General features: G+C 43.2%; 1 protein-coding gene across 2 annotated transcripts; it reads right to left on the reverse strand.

The window, feature by feature from the left end:
- Window positions 1-25: 25 nt before the first annotated feature.
- On the reverse strand, window positions 26-18,255 carry arhgap45b (Rho GTPase activating protein 45b). Of its 2 annotated transcripts, none has more exons than XM_008407255.2 (24): window positions 17,650-18,255; window positions 15,540-15,789; window positions 14,902-15,084; window positions 11,779-11,919; window positions 11,618-11,702; window positions 9,633-9,705; window positions 9,447-9,522; window positions 8,211-8,342; window positions 7,255-7,316; window positions 7,045-7,155; window positions 6,875-6,955; window positions 6,621-6,788; window positions 6,316-6,453; window positions 6,031-6,227; window positions 5,267-5,382; window positions 5,074-5,157; window positions 4,792-4,893; window positions 4,561-4,724; window positions 3,591-3,779; window positions 3,369-3,506; window positions 2,661-2,932; window positions 1,794-2,031; window positions 977-1,079; window positions 26-890 (listed from the first exon to the last, which is right to left on the reverse strand). In XM_008407255.2, the coding sequence occupies exons 1-24, from the start codon at window positions 18,010-18,012 to the stop codon at window positions 442-444; spliced, it is 3,915 nt and encodes a 1,304-aa protein (XP_008405477.1). In that variant the 5' UTR covers window positions 18,013-18,255; the 3' UTR covers window positions 26-441. The 2 variants fall into 2 exon arrangements, with proteins under 2 accessions (XP_008405477.1, XP_008405478.1); XM_008407256.2 differs by lacking the exon at window positions 17,650-18,255 and adding an exon at window positions 17,078-17,581.

The raw sequence follows: 18,255 nt of genomic DNA on the forward strand, positions 1-18,255 counted from the left end.
AAAATGCTAAGCAGAAATACACGAGTAACATTTCAAAATAAAAATCAATTTTTATTAGAACAAGTCAGGCATTCAGTGACAGATGCAAAACATGTCAGAAATTGCTAAAGTTTAAAATTTCACAGCATTTTAAAAAGGGAAACTGTTCAATAGTTGAACCAACTACAAATTTATCCGACCGATATTCACACTAAGTTTATAGAACTACAAAAATGCTGGAAAATAAGTACATGTAATCAAACTTCTTGAAGTGATAGTTAATTCAAAGAGCAGTAAGTGTGCAGACGTTTCTCTGCCAGATTCATGACCTTTTACAAAAATGGAATAAAAACTCGTTTTAGTCTCATCGTACATCCTCGACTGACTAATGTATAAAAGCAATTTTATTTATTTGTATCTTGCAGACATCCAACTCTGTTGGTTTAATTTAAAATCCTGTGATCAGACAAACTCGGGCTCCGTGTCCCGCCTCCTTGTCAGCGGTACATTCTTCCTGCACAGGCAGGCCAGCGGGACGCCCGACAGGCTGGCTACGGGGGACCTCAGCTGGTTGTTGTTGGACTGGTTCACGTTGAGCTCAGCCAGCGAGGTCGTCACTTCCTGCTCTGCTGCGTCTTCCTCCGGCGGTGCGCTCTCCGGCACAGCGGGGGGCTCACCTTCTCCGTCTCCTTCGGGGTTGTCCTGGTCCTGCTCTGGGTCCTGTTCCGGGTCGGTGTGGGTGGCGGAGTGGCCGGACAGGTCCAGGCTGTCCCTGTAGCTCAGCTGCTCGTCCTCCGTGCTCACCACGCTCTCCTGCTTCATCAGCCTGCCGGAGCTGTGGCTGCTCTCGTCCAGCTCCGAGTCAGAGTCGGGGAGCTGTTCGCTGGAGCCCAGCGACCCCAAAGAGCTTCCTGGATTCGAAATGAGCATCCAAACTTAAAAGACCTTGCCTACTCAGAGAGGATTTCAACAGATTTGAGTTTATATAGAAACTCACCGCAGCCCTCCTCCTGCCTGTCTGAGTCCGGCTTGTTCTGGTCGTCTTTGCTTCCATCCTCTTCTCCATCTCCAGTGCTTTCCATCTTATCTCCAACACTTTCCTGATTGAGTGAGGTGACGGGGGGATGTTTGTGAGATTTGCTTATTGTCTTATTTAACACATTATGTCACATGAGACCATCTTAAAATAGTTTCAACTGAACAGCTACTGGGTTTTACGAGGTTTTCCAACCATATTTATATTTAAGAAGATGTTTATGTGCATTTCAAATGGAAAATTGACAACAGATGTAAAGTTGATCAACTTTCTTTGCTCCTTTAAGCAAGGAAATAAAAATGTATCAAACTAATTTTCATTTCCAGCCACACCATGAATGTCCTCAAAGAACCGGTTGAGGCACAAATTGATAAACTGGTAAAATATTGTACCTTTAAGTTTAAAGACCAAGTAATTCATGCAAACAAAAACTAATTGGCTGATAAAATAATATGTAAACACACATTATCTTGAAGTTGTATTTCTGTGGCCACCTGGAGCCACAGAAAGTTCTGGTGTGCTGGATTTAGCCCGTGGGCCTCGAGTTTGACATATGCTTTAACGCATTCAATAGATTGGTTGGAAAATATTTTAAAACTGCTTCATAGTTTATATTTCCTCATGTTACAGCAAACTGATTGTATTTAATTGCAATTTTATAAGACATCACTCTTCGAATTCTCAATGTTACAATTGGGAACGATGTTTGTAGCAAGAGACAAACATTTCTAGGTTTACGAATATTTATTTATTGGCCGGAATATTTCCCAGCACCCACCTGCTGCGTGGAGGTAGATGTGGAGCGCGCGATTTTGTTGGTGTGGGAAGTTTTTGATTGGAATATGGAGGAATAGAAGACGATGAGGGCCTCCACAATGCGGGCCTGGTGAGGGTAGTCCACCAGAGAGGACAGGGATATCGTGGCCCCGGTGGGACGGGGACGCATCAGGGAGGGTCCAAACACAATACCCAAGTTGCTGGGGCTCATCTTGTTGTCCTCCTCCAGCTCTGCAATCCTGGATCAACAGAAACTTAGTTGGTGGAATCGCCTGGAAACTAGTGGTTTTATTTAGAGCTGAAATGATTAATCAAACTGATCGTGATAAATCGATTACTAAAATCATCAACGGATTTAGTTAATTGGAGTAGAGACAAAAAAAAAGCAATTTGCAGAAAAGAACAACAGTAATTAAACCAAAATTGTACAAATATATACATTTTGCATTAAAAAGGAAAAACCCAGAACTCCTCAAATGTTTTAGACCAAATACTGTAAAACAAATCTATTAAGTACCTTTTGGTTGTCCAATTAGTTGTTTAATCCAAAAATTAAACATATTAACCCTGCATCACATATGTTGATGTCGAAATCGAGCAGAAAGGACAATACTTGAAAAGTATTGAAGTACTTTTTGCTGTTCACTAAAGCAATGCCATGTTGTTGGATTTAGGCAATAAAATTTTTATCTTATTAAAAAAAAAAAGGAACTGAATTATTTGCATTTTTTAATGTATAAAAAAAGGCTAAAATGAAAAATCTGTGGAATGTGCAAATCAAATTTTATCCGATTAATCGTCAAAAATAATCGCTAGATTAATCTAGAATGGAAATAATCATTAGTTGAAGCACTAGTTGCCAGCTGACCTTCGAAGGTGGCGAACGATGTACCGCAACGTAGCAAAGTTGGGCTTGGGTAGCTCCTTCACCAGCTCCTTCAGACTGTCCACCAAAACGAGGACTTCCGGGTCCGAGTTGGGCCCCAGGTCCACCAGCTCGGGCCCCCGGACCGCTACGGGGTTGGTGCCGCTCGATTCAGCCTCCCCTCCCTCGGGCACGTCTCCCTCGCTGTGCAAGCTCTCCTTGGCCAGACCCATCAGCGTGTTGTACAGACGGAAAGGCATGATGGGCTCCGGCAGCTGGAGGCAACAGGAAACAGACGCACAGAATTAAGATAACGTGGAAACGAGGACGACTGAAACTAAACACAATGCAAAATGAGGGCCAAGCTTCTTTTAACAGTTTCTTCAGGTTCCTACATTGGAGCAAGTGTTGAGATTTTTGCAAAACACATCTATAGCCAAGTTTAGCTTAGAGGTTTAAAAATTGCACTTTATTATCCGTTTTAAAATTTGACCGACTTCTAGCCAATCCAGGGGAATATGTACACAAATTTTAATCAAAATGATTTAATACAGAAAGATATAAAGAGTAAAAACTATCAAACTTGGCAAGTTCAAATATTCAGTAATCCTATGGAGCTAATGTCTTAACATGTTACCTCTGGTAAACAAACTATGAGAGACTAGAAGAAGTGAAGAAGTGTGGGAACTGGTTCCAGGATGCTGCGTGTACCTGTCTGAGGTAAAGCTTGAGGACGTTGCTGATGTCATGTGGCGAACACTGAGACAGCTCCACCAGCTCCTTGCCGTTTTCGAAGGCCTGACAGAGTTTCTCCACGCGGGTCTTCACGCCGTTCACCCTGTAGATGCCCTGCGAAGAGGAAGCAGCGGTTCACGGCCGACACTTTGACGCCGGCCCAAACATCTTGAACGGAGAAACCGGGAGCCTCCTCACCTTCATCTTGAGGGCGCGTCTCTCGATCTCAGAGATGCACTTCGTGATGATGAAGGGGATGCCGTCGCTGGCGCAGCTCGCCACCTGGGTGAAGTCCCGGCCGAACAGCTGCAGGCGGCCCTGCAGCTTCTTATGGCCACACTGGATGGCGAGGGTCTCCAGGCAACGCTTGTGACACGACAGGAAACACTGGAAGGGGATAAAGAAATTAATTAGCCTGAAAGTTTTGGGGGGTTTTTTAACCGTGATTGATGCCCCCTCGAAAGAAGTGCAGACAAAACCAAAAGTGCTTCTGCTTATAGTTTATAAAACTGGAAGCATGCGAGGCTTATTCAGAGCCTGATGGTGATGTATGGAAAATGTTAAAGTAAACATAGCTGTCACTGCTGTACAATAGTGTCTGAATATTTTAGACATGGCTCATGTTTAAACTGAATCCATTTGCTCAGTGGGGAAAACAATCCTTGTAAAACAATAACTGAGGCGCATCTTTAATTATACTTCATTTTTTAACGATCAAATAAGTCAAAACTTTTAATTATTAATTTACAACTTTCTGTTGTAAATTAATGACATACAACTTTGGCACTGAAATATAACTTTGGCATTAAGGTAAGTCTTTAATATCTTTAAATTTATCTCGTAAATGATGACGATATCTATTCATTTATTTAATATTTAAATTACATTTAATTAACATAAAAAGGATTTTACTGTGTGCCCTCCAACACATTTTGCCCCGTTAAGAGGTTTAAGGATTGAGGTCATTTTATTAAAAAAAACAAAAACATAATTTACAGAAGTTAAAAGCTTGTATTAAAGTCTGTGCCACTTTTCCTCAAAAGGGTTTGAGAAATCAACACAGATTACCTTGTTGATTTGAAAAATAAAGTCTAAAAGAACAACTCCTCAGAAAATATAATTGTACACAGCTTTTGCAAAATAAATAAAGTCCTGATGAAGGACTCACTTCCTCGCACTCGGCCCCCTGGAAGTAAACGTAGCTGTCACATTCCCGACACTTGGCAGGAGTCCTCAGCTTCCTCAGCTTGTGGGTCTGGGCCGCTTTGGACAGGCCGATGTTCCGGAAAGGTCTGGTGGAGACCACCACGTCTGGATCCATGCCGTTAATATCTGCACAGAACTGTCGTCGTCACACACAGAAAGCGCAGTGGAAGGACGATCCTGTGCTAAAACGTACTTGGAGTTTCAAACGATGAAACGTTTCCGTCTTTCTCATCCGTCTCCTCGTCAGATGACATCGTTCCAGTCGAGGACGTTCGAGCCATTTTGGAAATGTCACCTAAAAATTTAACAGTTCAATGTGAGATTTTATTTGTTTTAATTTGTAAAACCAGATGTTTATAAATCAGCACACAGAAAATTAACTTTCAAAGGGCTTATTGGTTTGTTAGTGGAACAGTGAAAAGGAAATCTTCAGGTTGCTGTCAAAACTGTTCACCAAACCAAATTAGTGACTCACTTGTGCTGGCAGTGGGAGAATCCAGCCCCGTGTCCGCCATGCTGTCATTGCTCACTGTTGAACCCCAGGATTTGTGTCCCTGTCCTGGAAAAATGAAAAACAACAGAATGAGAGGAGGAGCAAACATTGTAATAGCAGCTTAGCTTTAAAGCCTTAATAACGACGTCCACGGTTTTTAGAAGGCATTGCTTACTCTTACGTTGGGCCTCCGTCTCTGCAGCAGAAGGATCCACACTGATGGTGGGACCGTCAGTCTGACTTGTGTGGTGGTCAGTGTTGAAACTGTCGTTTCTCGGTCTGTGGCCGTGACTGAAATCATTTGATACATTTGGTTTAGCGTTTTCTATAGATGTCTGTTCAACAAGTCTGAAGCTTTTCCTTCCACCTTTTCAGATTTTGTCACAGATTTTAATGTATCTTAGTGGCATTTTAAGTGAAAGATAAAGAAATAAACATTTGAATTCAAATCCCTTTAGTTGGAGGAAAACAAAATCCTGTTGCCCTCACAACCTCGCAAGTTGCCTAATTTGTCTTTTCATTAAGCATGAACAGGGAGGTTGGTCTCAGTCGTGATATTCAACAGTCTCCTATGTGTCAAACTTGAGGTCTGAGGGCTAAACCCGGCCCGCCATGGCCGTTTATGTGGCCCTCAAAACTCCACTCAAGACACGGGCAAATGAAGACCCCTTCAATATAACAGCTGTTATTTTGTCAAATCAAATTACTTGTTTTTGGATAGTTTCAAATTACATCAATGTGAAAAGATGCTACATTTTTAGAAACACTCCCCAAATAGAGCAAAAGCCATATAATTCAAACAGTTTTGTCAACATGTAGTTTTATTAATATATTCTGCTACAACTAGTTCTTGAAATGAAAAGGAGTTTGACACCCCTCCTGTAAGGGTTATTTTTTGTTTGTTTTGTGTGAGGTGTTTGCTCTGAAAGAATCCCCCACCTGGACGATGAGCTGGTCGGAGAGTATGTCTCAAACGAGTAGAGGATGCCGGGCTGCTCAGGCAACTGCAGGTCTCGTACGTGGGCCGCGTACTGCTGGCCAGGGTCGTACAGCTTACTGCTCTCACACAGGGTCTGGTAGTGGACGGGCAGCGCCACGGTCTGCATGTGCATGAGCTGGTAGTAGGAGATGGTGGCCTGCAGGATGAAGGACAGAAGGGTAAACACACTTCAGCGTCCGCAGCAGAGACGAGGCGGCGGCTGGACTGGTTGTGTGCGTTCTGACCGATCGGAGCGTCTGGTCGCTCTGTTTGATGACGTCCTGAAGCTGCCGCAGCACCGTCACCTTTGTGTGCTCCAGCTCCAGCTGCTGGGTGGTGGCATCTGCAATGCATGTTCTATAGGTGGCCTCCGCTTCGACTGCCTGTGTAGACGTGGAAACACAAGTTTATGCTTTAGCTTCTCTAATAGGTTTATCACATTACGCAGCTCAAAAAAGACTTTCAAGGTGCATCTGTAGGCAGACGGATGTCTGTTGTCATGTAGCTGTAGAGGTAAAGGTGTGAATCAATTAAGAATATTCATGAAGACCTTGTTGCGAGCCTCTTCCTCCACACGCTTCTTCTTCTCCACAGACTTTGCAGTAGACCCTCCTCCCTCCTCTTCGGCTCTACAGGCCGCCGTTTTGGCCTTCTCGTACTCCTCGCAGCGGACCATGTAAGCTTGCTTGGCTTTTCGTAGGTTTGCCTCGCACTCCAGCTAACCGAGAAAAGTCATTTTCAGTTGCAAGTTGAAATCCAAACCAGCTACTTACAGTTCAAAACAACAACAAAAAAAGGCCCCACCAGTTTTCTCTTTGCTCGAATCCAGAGATCCTTGATGTCCTTCCTCTTCTTCTCGTGCTCCTGCTTGCGTTGCAGCAGCGGCTGTGTGGGGAAGGCCAGACGTTAGGTCAAAGGTTGGATCGAGAGCGAAAAGGTCAGAGGTGCAGAAGCTGTGTTTGTGATGCAGAGACCTGAATGAAAGTCTGATTGTGCAGAGTGGTGTTGGCCTGCTGCAGCCCTACGCTTTGCTCCTGGTCCTGCTCCAGAGCGAGAGAGTAGATGGAGTAGAGCGGCATGTGTGGCTGAAGGGAGAAACGCAACATTTCATATCGGTGAAAGAAGATTTAACTCTACCATCAGAATGATTTTTGAAATTTGGAGATAGGAAGAATGGGATTTACGTGTGTTATGCTGTGTTTGCAGGACTGGTATAATCTCTGAAGGCCTTTGGAGAACTCCGCCTCTGTAACACAAGAGCAGCAAAACCTGTTGGCACTGTAGCTCCCTCTTGTGGTTGTTGAAGGATATAGAGACTTAACTCCACACAATGCAGGGAATCATATTGCTTCACAATGAGTGATATAAATGTGATAGAGCTAATGTTTTCATAAAAAATAAAAAATGAAAACAGCCAATACCAGATCTACTCTTGTTGTTCTTATGTGTTGACACATTAAGATTTGCAGCATAGCTTGCTACTTTTAAGCGGTTGAAAAAGTAGTTGCTTAAAATATTTCTGATTTTTTCCTTTTTTTCCCTTGTTTTTCACTTTATTATAGTAGAACTTGTAGTAATGACGTTTGTCAAGCGAAGGCTCATTGCCTAAAGAAAATTTGCCAATAGTTGAAACAGAATTTTACGTCAAAGATGTGATCCCTGAACGTAAACATCTACAGTAACTCACAGTAATATTAAGACTTAGTACATCTGATCAGGATTTATAAAGTAGCACAACTAAACTTGAAAAATATGTCACGCATTTGCATTCAGCTGCTTTTATACACAGAATAAAATACACATAGGTTTTACACACTTACTATTTGGACAACTGCTGAAGATAGCTGGTTGAAGTGAAATTTATTTAAGAACATCGTAGTAAAGGGAGCTAAATAAAAATATTTTCCTTCCACTTTCATAATTGTCCATCATGTAAAATCCCCCAGAAAAACACACTGAACTTTGTGGTTGTCATGTGTGAACTATTGTAAAGTTCCCTGTAAAGTACTTTCACAAGCCACTGTGACTTCTAGATAACCAGAAAACCTTGGAGACAAAAAAAACAAACTTTTCTGTTCTTTAAATTTCCACGCAGGACATTTGTCCTGTGATTGCCTCAGCTCGAGGCATTTCCACTCACCCAATGTGGTTCTCTTTTCCACATAACTTATCAGGTCCTTCATGTACTTAGAAATGGATTTGGCATAGACCAGAGCAGAGTCCACACCTCCCTCACTGCGCTGGAGAATCACATCCACTTCCTCAACTCGGCCTGCGGAATGACACGCAAACGCTCGTCAGTCAAGGAACTCAAAACAGTTTTTCCTACCAACTTTGATTTGATCTGAGCCTCATTCTGGCATGTTTAGGTTTGAAGTAGTTTTTGTAGTGGTCTCAGGTAGAATATTTTAAATCTCTCAATGCTGAACATTTACTTTAGTTGTTGCCAGTGTTTTTTGCACACTTTAAATATATTTAATCTTGTATGACAGTTACAAGACCTGAACAACATGAAGGTTTCTTCAAGCTAGAAAGAAATCATTCCTTTCCACTGTTGCCTCACACAGCATGTCTGTTTTTTTTAAGAATATACTTATTACTACTAAGACTGATCAAACTTCTGGGGTTTGTTTAACATTAAAAACAGATTCAATCTGGTCCAATCTGAACTGGGAGCTGCAGGACATCTTCATGATGCATCGGCATGAATACAAACTGAACCGAGTCGAATTTGAAAAGCAAGGAGGTAAAAACCCAAATAATGTATATATTTTTGTATAGTTACAGGAGACTTCATGGATACAGAGCAGGACCAAAGAGCAGAGAGAGAAGGAGGAAGTTCAAACCATCTCTTCCATTGATCATATCCCCAAGTCCAATGTCTCCATACAGCCAGGTAGACATTAAAAGGAGGTCAAAGGTGAATGAGGTGATTTGGGCGTTCTTGACAACAACCCATTGTGTCATCCGGGACATGTTGCTGTGAAATATTGCGTCTGCTGACCAGAAATTGAGCTTTTAAATCGTCATATCAGTCATGAAACTGTGATAAACAGTTTTCAGTCAGAGGCTTCTTGAGATTTGTTGCAAGACTGACTGCTATTGGAGGTCCTTCCTGTCCACAGAATCACCGTCTGAAGATCTTTGGATGAATTGAGTTTCAACATTTAACTTCCCTTTGGGATCCATAAAATATTTTTCAATTCATTCAAACAGTAGGAGCGTTGAAAATCTGTGGGCTGTGGTATTCGAACCAGCAGGGGGAGACCAACAATATTTCAGGCTCAAGTCGCATCAGGATCCTTATAGGGGTTTGGGTTGATTTTACGCAACGTTAGTTTTAGCTGTAATTGGAGCGGAGGAGCTCATCACCTACCGTTGTCATGCAGGTCACTCCTGAATTGACCCCCTTCTACTCCCTGACCTGCTGCAGCGTACAAGTTCTCCATCGACTGAAAACACAAACCATTTAGAGGTGAAACTTTCTAGATTATAGTTTTCATTGGGGACAGGAGTAAATCTGCTTAAGTTGGCATGAAGGATGTAATGGATTCAAACTCACTCTGCTTTTCTCTGTGGGCAGCAGGGAGAGCAGCGTGCTGCTGTCCACCTCCCCCATCAGAAGCTCGGACACACTGGAGAGGAAGACACAGGTGCATTTCAGTAAGTTGTAAATGTTTGTTTCTGCCAATTTTATTGTGACTCACCACAAATGAAAACAAAAAGAAAAAAAAACTGCATGTTTTTTAAGTGACACAAAAGTGTTATGTTCCGACTTGTCAATTGTTCATAACTCCGTCTTAATAGAAATTAATGTCTGTAACAATAATACTCATTCTCAGAAATTATATTTTAGGGTCAACTGTAATAAGGCTGCAGCTACCGATCATTTTAGTGAACAATTATTCAATCCATTAATCTGATGAAAAAATTGGCACATTCTGTATTTCACCACTTAAGTCTTAGTACAAAATTAGATACAAAACAAGTCAATTTCTTTTTTATTTTTTTTCTAATATGTAAGAAAATAAACACTATCACCTAAAATGCAATAAGAGCATTGTTTAATGCTTGATTATTTGTAGCAAAGGACACATCTGCAGCTAAGAAAATACGTCTAACATCAACATGTGAAATGCTCAGCTCTTTTAGGTCGATGTAATGTAGAAAGGCTAATTTTTGGATTAACTGATTAATAATTTGTCTAGCAATGAGATAAGATGCTTAACAGGGCATTTTTTTAAAACAGAATTTGAACAAAATGAAGCTAAAAACTATGCCTCTTCAGGATTTCTGTGAAGAGCAAATTTACAGACAAATGTTATTTTTTTCCTGAAATGTAAAAATTATGTATTTTTTGCCTAATTACTCTAATTACTCCTCTGAATGTGTTATTCATTCAGCAAATTCTCTACTTTTGAGTCTATATACTCCAGTTAATGATTAATGTATCAGTAAATGAGTTGGCAATTAATTCAATTGTTACAGTCATAAGCTGTAATTATAGCGCGAATCTATACAAGATTAATTTTTTTAACAGTTATTTAAATACAGCACACTTTTAATGATATTCCCATTTACTGGTGGGAATATCAATGAATGGGTAAATGATATTAAACGACACACTGTAGCAGAGGTGTGGAAACTGCGGCTCAGACATTAGGTTGGTGTTGTGGACAGCTAAGCTTTTAGAAGAGAAAAAAAGGGAAGAGGTCGGAGCCTAATGCGAAACCTTTGCAGGTACAGCAGAGACAGGAAGTGACAAAGATAAAAGTTTTGAACCAAGTCACCTCTATCAGGTTCAATCATTTTTCTGTGAAATCAATGAGCTTGTTTCCTTTGAAACCGGGGTTGTCTGGCAACATGTTGGACAAACGGCAAAAGCACAAAGGCGGGTACTCCATGTTCGAGTTGTTTTGGAGTCGTTTTGTTGTGACAGAAAGGTCGGAGGGAGAGCAGAGGAGGGAATGAGGAAACAGACACATCAGGCAGATTTCAACTGTCTCTTGCCAGCTCACTTCCTCCTAAAACCCACGACTGTCTAAACCCTGAAGCGGCACAGACACGTCGCACTCTTTTCACCGGTTTATTTTTAAGAAAATTAGCAAAAGAAAAAAAAAAAGCACAAACTAATCTCGAGTCATTTTTAAATCATTGATTTGATCTGGTTTCCTCCTGTGCATTAGATTTCCGGTGATCATTCTCACATCGTCTCGTTGCTTCAGGCTGTGCAATCTGTGCCATTAGAGCTCAGGTAGTCAACAGAAGTTTTAAGTTTTGGTTTTGTGACGGTAGATGAAAAAAAAGAGAAAAAAAAAAAGCCACTTCCTGTTTTCAGCTTTGGCTCATGCAAATGTGTCACCATCAAGCACTTCTCTCTGCTTCCCAACATCAGACTCTCAGCTCACTACTACACACCTACATACCACTAGAGTAAACTGTATGTCAAATACATGTGGACACCGTTATGAAGTAAGACCGTTATCTCCAACGGCAACAAACAGCAGCTTCACTTACGGTTGCTAAATATAACCTTGCTGCACTTACTTGCTGCTGAAGGCGACTGCAATGGTCTCGATGGCCTTCTCAAAGTCTTTCTTGTCCATCTCGTTGGATGCCTCATAGTGGAACCCTGAAGCAACGTCCAGATGTTCAAGTTGCAGCAGTTTCCCCCAGAACATTGAAACCCTCCTCCGCCGTCTCCTCACCTTTGACCTTGGAGATGAGCTTCCCAGCAGCAGTGAGGATCTCCACCGTGTTCAGCAGCGGGTACGTGTTGATGACCTGACGCAGGTTTCGCAGCACCTCTCCCAAACACTCGTGTGCCACGGGCCGCTGGCTCTCCTTACCTGTGTGAAGGAAGAGCTGGGTGAGACGAGCGCATAAAAAGACGGCAAGAAAAAAAAAAAACCTGAAAGAAAAAAAAAAAAAGACTGCCACAGATCGTGAATGTTTCCGTTAAACAATCAGCATCTCTGCGGGAGCAGCTCTCAGATACATTTAAATCTGGTGAAGGCTTTAACTATTGTTTCGGTTATGAACGAGTTTAATTCCCGTTTTATTTCTTGTTTTTGGTTGCCGTGTTTTATTTTGTATATTTAAAATATCTTCCTGGTCAAGTGTTTAGTTTGTCTTTGATAGACAATCTTGTATTCTTATGTCATTATCAATGGCTTCAAATATTACAAAAATTTGCGTTCTAGGACAATTTATTGCTCAGCAAAATTTGTTGTGACCGGTCTAGCTGAGACCAATATGGAAATGTTTAGACTCTAAACCAAAAGAGATGTAAAAATTCATTCTGGTAAATAAATTTTTGGTTAGCAATGCAGTAAATGACATTTTATTTCCGATTGGGATTTTGGTTTAAAGCCAATCTTCAGCCAAGAAGACAAAATAGAAAAATGAAAAACATTGAAATATGAAAAGGTGCTGGCTGTTCCACTCCAAATCCATTTTCTACTTTTACTTTCAGCAGTGAGGAAATATTGGATGTGAATAATATCCACCAGCAGGAGGTGACTCAGTTATTCTCGTCAGATTAGGGATTATAATCCGTCAGTCGAACCAAACAGGGATCAGAATAATTGAAAACAAGATGCAGTACAAGATTGGTAGATATACAGTTTATATATATATATATATATATATACACCCAACTATCCAGAAAAATGAATTGATACTGGTAAGTGTGCTGGTACAAAATGGTTGGTTTGTGTGTAGGAAGTGAAAGTAGGCTGGGATAAAATTGCAGCAGTCTGGCATGAAACCAAGGCCATCAAGAGGCAAATAGACATGGAGCTTCTCTAAAATCTCATGATCAACAGGAAATGAGACATGAATGAACTGATTAGCATAAATAACTAAATAGCTAGCGTTCTGTTCAATCATCTCCAGCTGAGCTGAAAGGGCCGACGAGGAGGAGCATTAAATCCCACAATTACCGGGAGAATCCGTCAATATGACGACTGTAAAGTCTGACCTTTATCAGAGAGTAGAAAGATGAAATCATCAAGGAGTTTTCCACAATTCATGTCGAGGACACAACAAAGAGGAAGAAGTTGCTCTGATGAGACCGAATATTATGTGGCCTAGAGGCAAACCCAAGATGTGTGACAATGCACATCACCCTAAACACACCGCCCCCCTCGGTGAAACATGATGGTGGCAGCCTCATGCTGCGGGTTGCTTTTTGTAACGCCGACAGGGAAGCTGCTCAAAGTTGATGGAGAAACTGCTTTGAGCTACAAATCCAGGATGCAAGGAAAATAATTTTGATTTTTTTTCTCAAGATGCATTAGTTCCTTCCACTTCGCATATAGTATTAATAAAGTACATTAAAGCTTGTGATTGTAAAGGCAATTTAATTTATAAAGCACATTTTCAGTGCTTTGTAATGAGAAAAAAACAAAAAAAGCAAATATTTTGAAGGGAATGTTGATGGGGAAAAACAAAAACAAACAAAAAAAAAAAACAACCCCCCCCCCCCAGCTTTCTAGCTTAGCTTCACAACCAAAAAAGCCAAGACAGCACATTTATGAGGCAGCTGAGTGACGGCAATTGCTTTATTTCCCTTTCGGCTAAAAAGCAGACAAATTTCCTGGTCACAAGGTGTTACAAAACAAAATGCAGTTAGTGTGACTCAAGTAAACAAAAGGTCAGCTTTTATCCCAGTGAAGTCACTACAGCCTGCTTAATTGTGTTCTTCACGCATTTAAGCAACAGTCCTTTCTCTACCTAGCCCAGCCTCCAGCTGGAGGAGCTAAGGCAGAATCTTCATTCTCCCACAGTCTCAGACGAATTCAGCCAATGGCGAAGGAGCAACAGGTGACCCAGAAAGGAACAGTTTTGCAGCGGTGCCACAGAGGATGTGGCCCTTTCTGAAGATTTGCAAGATTAGTCTTTAGCTCTGGCAGTTTGCTGTATCTCCTTCCTGCGGCTCACGAAGGCAGGTCACCTTGATCACAAGTGAAAACTAAAGTAAGAAAAACCCCAAAGTGGCACCATAACAATAAAATAAAGAGCTTCATAGTAGGAGCAGAATTATGAGAGTCAGAGTGACGGTGATGTAAGTCAACCCGTCAGAGGAGGAAGTGTTGAAAGAGGCCTTTCTGTCTCCGAGTTATCCATCATGGCTTCCTGTTTAGAAAGCCAACATGGGTGGAGAGCGTGACTTAACAAAAGATAGCAGGAGACGGAAAAATATTTCAGGATCTGCCATAAATAAATATGTTGTAACTAGATCACGAAGGAAGCTGGACGACGGTCAGAGACGTTTTGCTTGTGTAAAGCCGGTCCACTGCATGGCTCTGCTCCGTCGCAGGCCGTTTCAGGCTCGGCTGCGTCGTGCAGGAGGGGCACAGAGTGCACGAACATGGCTGCAGTAAACAAGAAGCTGGCTTCCTGCAGGAGACAAGAGCGCGGTCGCGTCTGTGGGCGCAGCGGAAGCGCACTCGTCAGCTCAGAGAGAGGAAGCTGCACACGCAGGCTCCACCCGCCGCTGCTGTCACTCACGTAAAGCACACGTGTTTGGGCTGATGTAAGATCGACAGGAGGGCCTTCCGACGGATCACTCGTGAGAAGCTGTCGAAAGTCACCAAAAACAGCATTGTCCTGCTCGAGCCCCCCCCACCCGTGAGAACAAACATACCTGTCTCCACAATGACACAAAGATGTATTTTGTCTGCCTGACGTGAAAACAGACAGTATTTCATAATATTTCATGCCGATTACAGCACAGGAAGCGGATATACAAAGTTAACTCGAATAGAAAATCTCCAAAATGTTTGGACCCCTCTCGCTCTCTCTTTGCTCGGGGGTCTGCCTCTTACCCTCAGCCAGCACGACATCCTTGAGCTTGTCCACGGCCTCAGCGAAGCGCGCCACGTCCCTCAGCAGGGCTGGGATGTCCTCCACCTCGATCACCGTGCTCTCCGGCACCTCTGACTGGGGGGACGGGCTCAAGGCCCCCTTTCCCTGACCTTTAGTGTGGACCCACGATGGCAGCGGGAACCCTGAGGAAACACAGAAACACAGGACGGTCAATTTTACCTGAAATATTTCACTTCCGAGACGTTACTCAAGAGAGTAACTCCTTAGGGACGGTTCCAAGTAAGCTCTTCAAAGTGGAGACAAACTACCCTCAAAATTATGGAATAATTGAAGAATATGCAGAATATACAAAGCACATTTAAAGGTGCAGTGAGATGTAGGATAGAATTGGGGTACAACGAATTTAACCGCTTTGAATGTTAAGATTTCTTTAAGAATAATCAACCTTCAAGGTTGCTTTCTGATTAGAGCCTAATCATCCTATAAGAACTAAGATGAACAGCTGAAGAAGAGCCACATTCGTACACCCTCCCCAACCCCTCCCTGGTGTTGACACAGAGGGCCACGCCTTCAGCAGCCAGGTGTGTTGACTTTAATGAGACACTGTGCAGAAGTGAAGGTTGTTTTCGAGGCGGACCTGCGGCGCTGGCATGTCGACTCAGAGCGGTGGGCCTCTTCAGCGTCTGGACGGGGGACGGACAGCCCACCCCCTGCATGGCGGCCAGCTTGGCGTGCTGGGGGCTCGGGGTCCCTGGGCAGGACAGGGATGAGTCCTGGAAGCCCGCCGCGGTGGGGGTGAAGCTCGAAGAGGTGGTGGAGGAACAGGGCGAGGAGGAGAGGGCGGCGTCGCCCGCATCTTTCCGAGGCTGCTCTTGGAGAATGGACAGCTGGGAGAAAGAAAGGCAGATGTTAAGTTTTCCACTGGAGGTCTGACCTGCCGATTCCAGCGGTTTCCAAAGGATTTATACCAGATGAAAGAGAAAGAAATGCTCCAGGATTGCTTTTGTTTTTAATCGAAACATAAAGGGAACAGCAATCCCACTCATTAATTCCTGCAATAAGCTGCGTTTTCTTGGTCAGTTAAGTTTTAAATAAATAAAAAAAATGAAACAAAATAAATCTGAGAAATACGTTTCTTCCGACTGGGAGTGTCATTACTCAACCAGAGTTCTGATTGAATCTGAATCTATGAAGATAGAAGATTAGGGTGATGGCATGGAGGCCTTCCCACCCCCAAGACCTGGAACTCATCAGCAAAGATTAGTTTAAATGTACAAAATGCTGCTTCACAGTTATATGAAGGTTTTCAAGCTGCAATGCAAAAAACTTTTGCAAAGGTTACGCAGGAGAGTAAATTATTTTAACATGCCAGTCTAAATGAAATGGAAAAACAGACTTTTTTAAATGATACCCTTTGAACATCGTCTTCTCATCTTTTGGGAAATCTTCGTCTCATTTTCAACGTGAAACAAACTTCTTAGTTAAATAATCATCATTTTGATTCTACATTTATCAAGTGTGTGGCTAAATTTGGGCCCAACTTTTATCTGAATCCGTCTACATTTACATTGTTTAATCTGTTTATACACTTCTGAAAATGAACCGGACCTGTTCGTCTTTAAAAGTACCTTGAGAAAACCTTTGGTGTGAATTCAACATTCATCCAATTCTTAATGAAGTAAAATACGCATTCAAAGCTCGATGCATTTGAAACGATAGTTCTGATCAATTTATTGAACGAGAGAGGAAAAGCTTTGAGCCGTTTTAGTGTCTGATCGACGGCTAGTGACCGTTGAGGCTCCCTACAGAGAGGAGTGACCTACAATGGCCTCTGCGGCCTCCTCCTCCGCCACCGCTAGCACCAGCAGCAGCAGCTCTGCTGTTGGTAAACACACATAGGAAGCCTTTCACAAGATCCTGAGCTGCGTTGTGCAACACTTCCTGACTCCAAGCTGCGTCGGGTGTGGCAACTTGACACACAGTGTCGAATGTCATGATGGTTGGAGAGGCCACATTGGAAATTCCCCCCAAACGAAGCACAAACGAGACACACTGAACAAATTTAAGGATTAATGTCAAACACATTTCTGATCTGACCAAAAACATCTCGGGCAGACGCAAGGAACCAGAATACAGCATGCATCCGGATGGTGCTGAACAGAATTAGTCTCCTACCTGTTTGAGCCATATGTTGTGCTTGTTGGGCAGTATGTCCAGCTTGTCCTTTCCTTTGGACTCTGCCTTCTTAACTCTCTGAGTGGTGGAGTAGGGGTTGTAGCTGTTTTTATTGTTACGCTTCAGCATGCTTCTCAGTCTAACTGCAGTTTCAATCCACTTCTGAATGCAGTCACTCACTGAGCCACTGCAGAATGGCTAGCGCAAAAAAAAAACTGAACGAACAAAACCCACAAGAGATGAACTTCCTATGCAACACTTAACCAGATATGAGCCAATGTGAGATCAGGTGCCAGTGAGCGCATTTTGCCCTCATGACGCTGCGTTTTGGCGATTGCCTACAAGAAGGTGACAGTTTCTCAGCCTGAAGACACCATGCAGCCAGCAAAGCAGAAATTTTTTTTTTTTTTTAAAGCTGGGATCAGGTGTTAAAAGCCTCTCCGATCTCATATACAAATAGAATCACCCCTGGTTTGGAGATCTGTCCAGCCTGTCCCGTCCAGATGAAGGTTATCTTACTCTACACACACACGCACTCACAAGAGAGAAACCAGAAGTGATGCGCTACTCACAGACGCCGCGCCGCTCTGTGGCCCGGGGCTTCCTGCTCGGCTCTTCTTTGAGATGGACGGCGTCTTGATGAGCTCCCGCGGTTTCTTCCTGAACATCTTCAGAGTGCCCTTCCCGTCCATCCCGACTTCTTTGAGTTTGACGCACAGACCCCCCACCCACCCCCCGACTCGCCACTTGTTCCGTCTGCCGCTGGCGTTCAGCGGGAACTCGGTGCCATCCGGACCAGCTCTGAGGCACGATAACTGACTGTGCGTCTTCCTCCTCCTGTTGCTGCTGCTGCTGCTGCTCATCGAGCCGCGCAGGCTCACTGACGCACAAAGACGCACGGCTGGGCTCACCGCAAAACTGCGCGCTCCTGGCATCCGCTCTCTGCGCACGCGTGGGCGTGGAGGGGGGGGGACACAGACACACCTGCTCTACAAACTTTCAACGGGAATATCTCAACTCGGAGGCGGATTTGTCTCGTGGGTGTAAACCGATGTGATGGAGGGGAAGGGGGTGCTCTCTCTTTCTCTCGCGCGCTGCAGTTGTCTCTTCGCTCCACAGCAATTAGTTCATCCTGATACAGGTGTGTATGTGTCCAACACGTGACCCGAGCTGCGTCA

This window comes from Poecilia reticulata, linkage group LG4 (assembly GCF_000633615.1).
Source record: "Poecilia reticulata strain Guanapo linkage group LG4, Guppy_female_1.0+MT, whole genome shotgun sequence".
In the NCBI taxonomy this organism is placed as follows: Eukaryota; Metazoa; Chordata; class Actinopteri; order Cyprinodontiformes; family Poeciliidae; genus Poecilia; species Poecilia reticulata.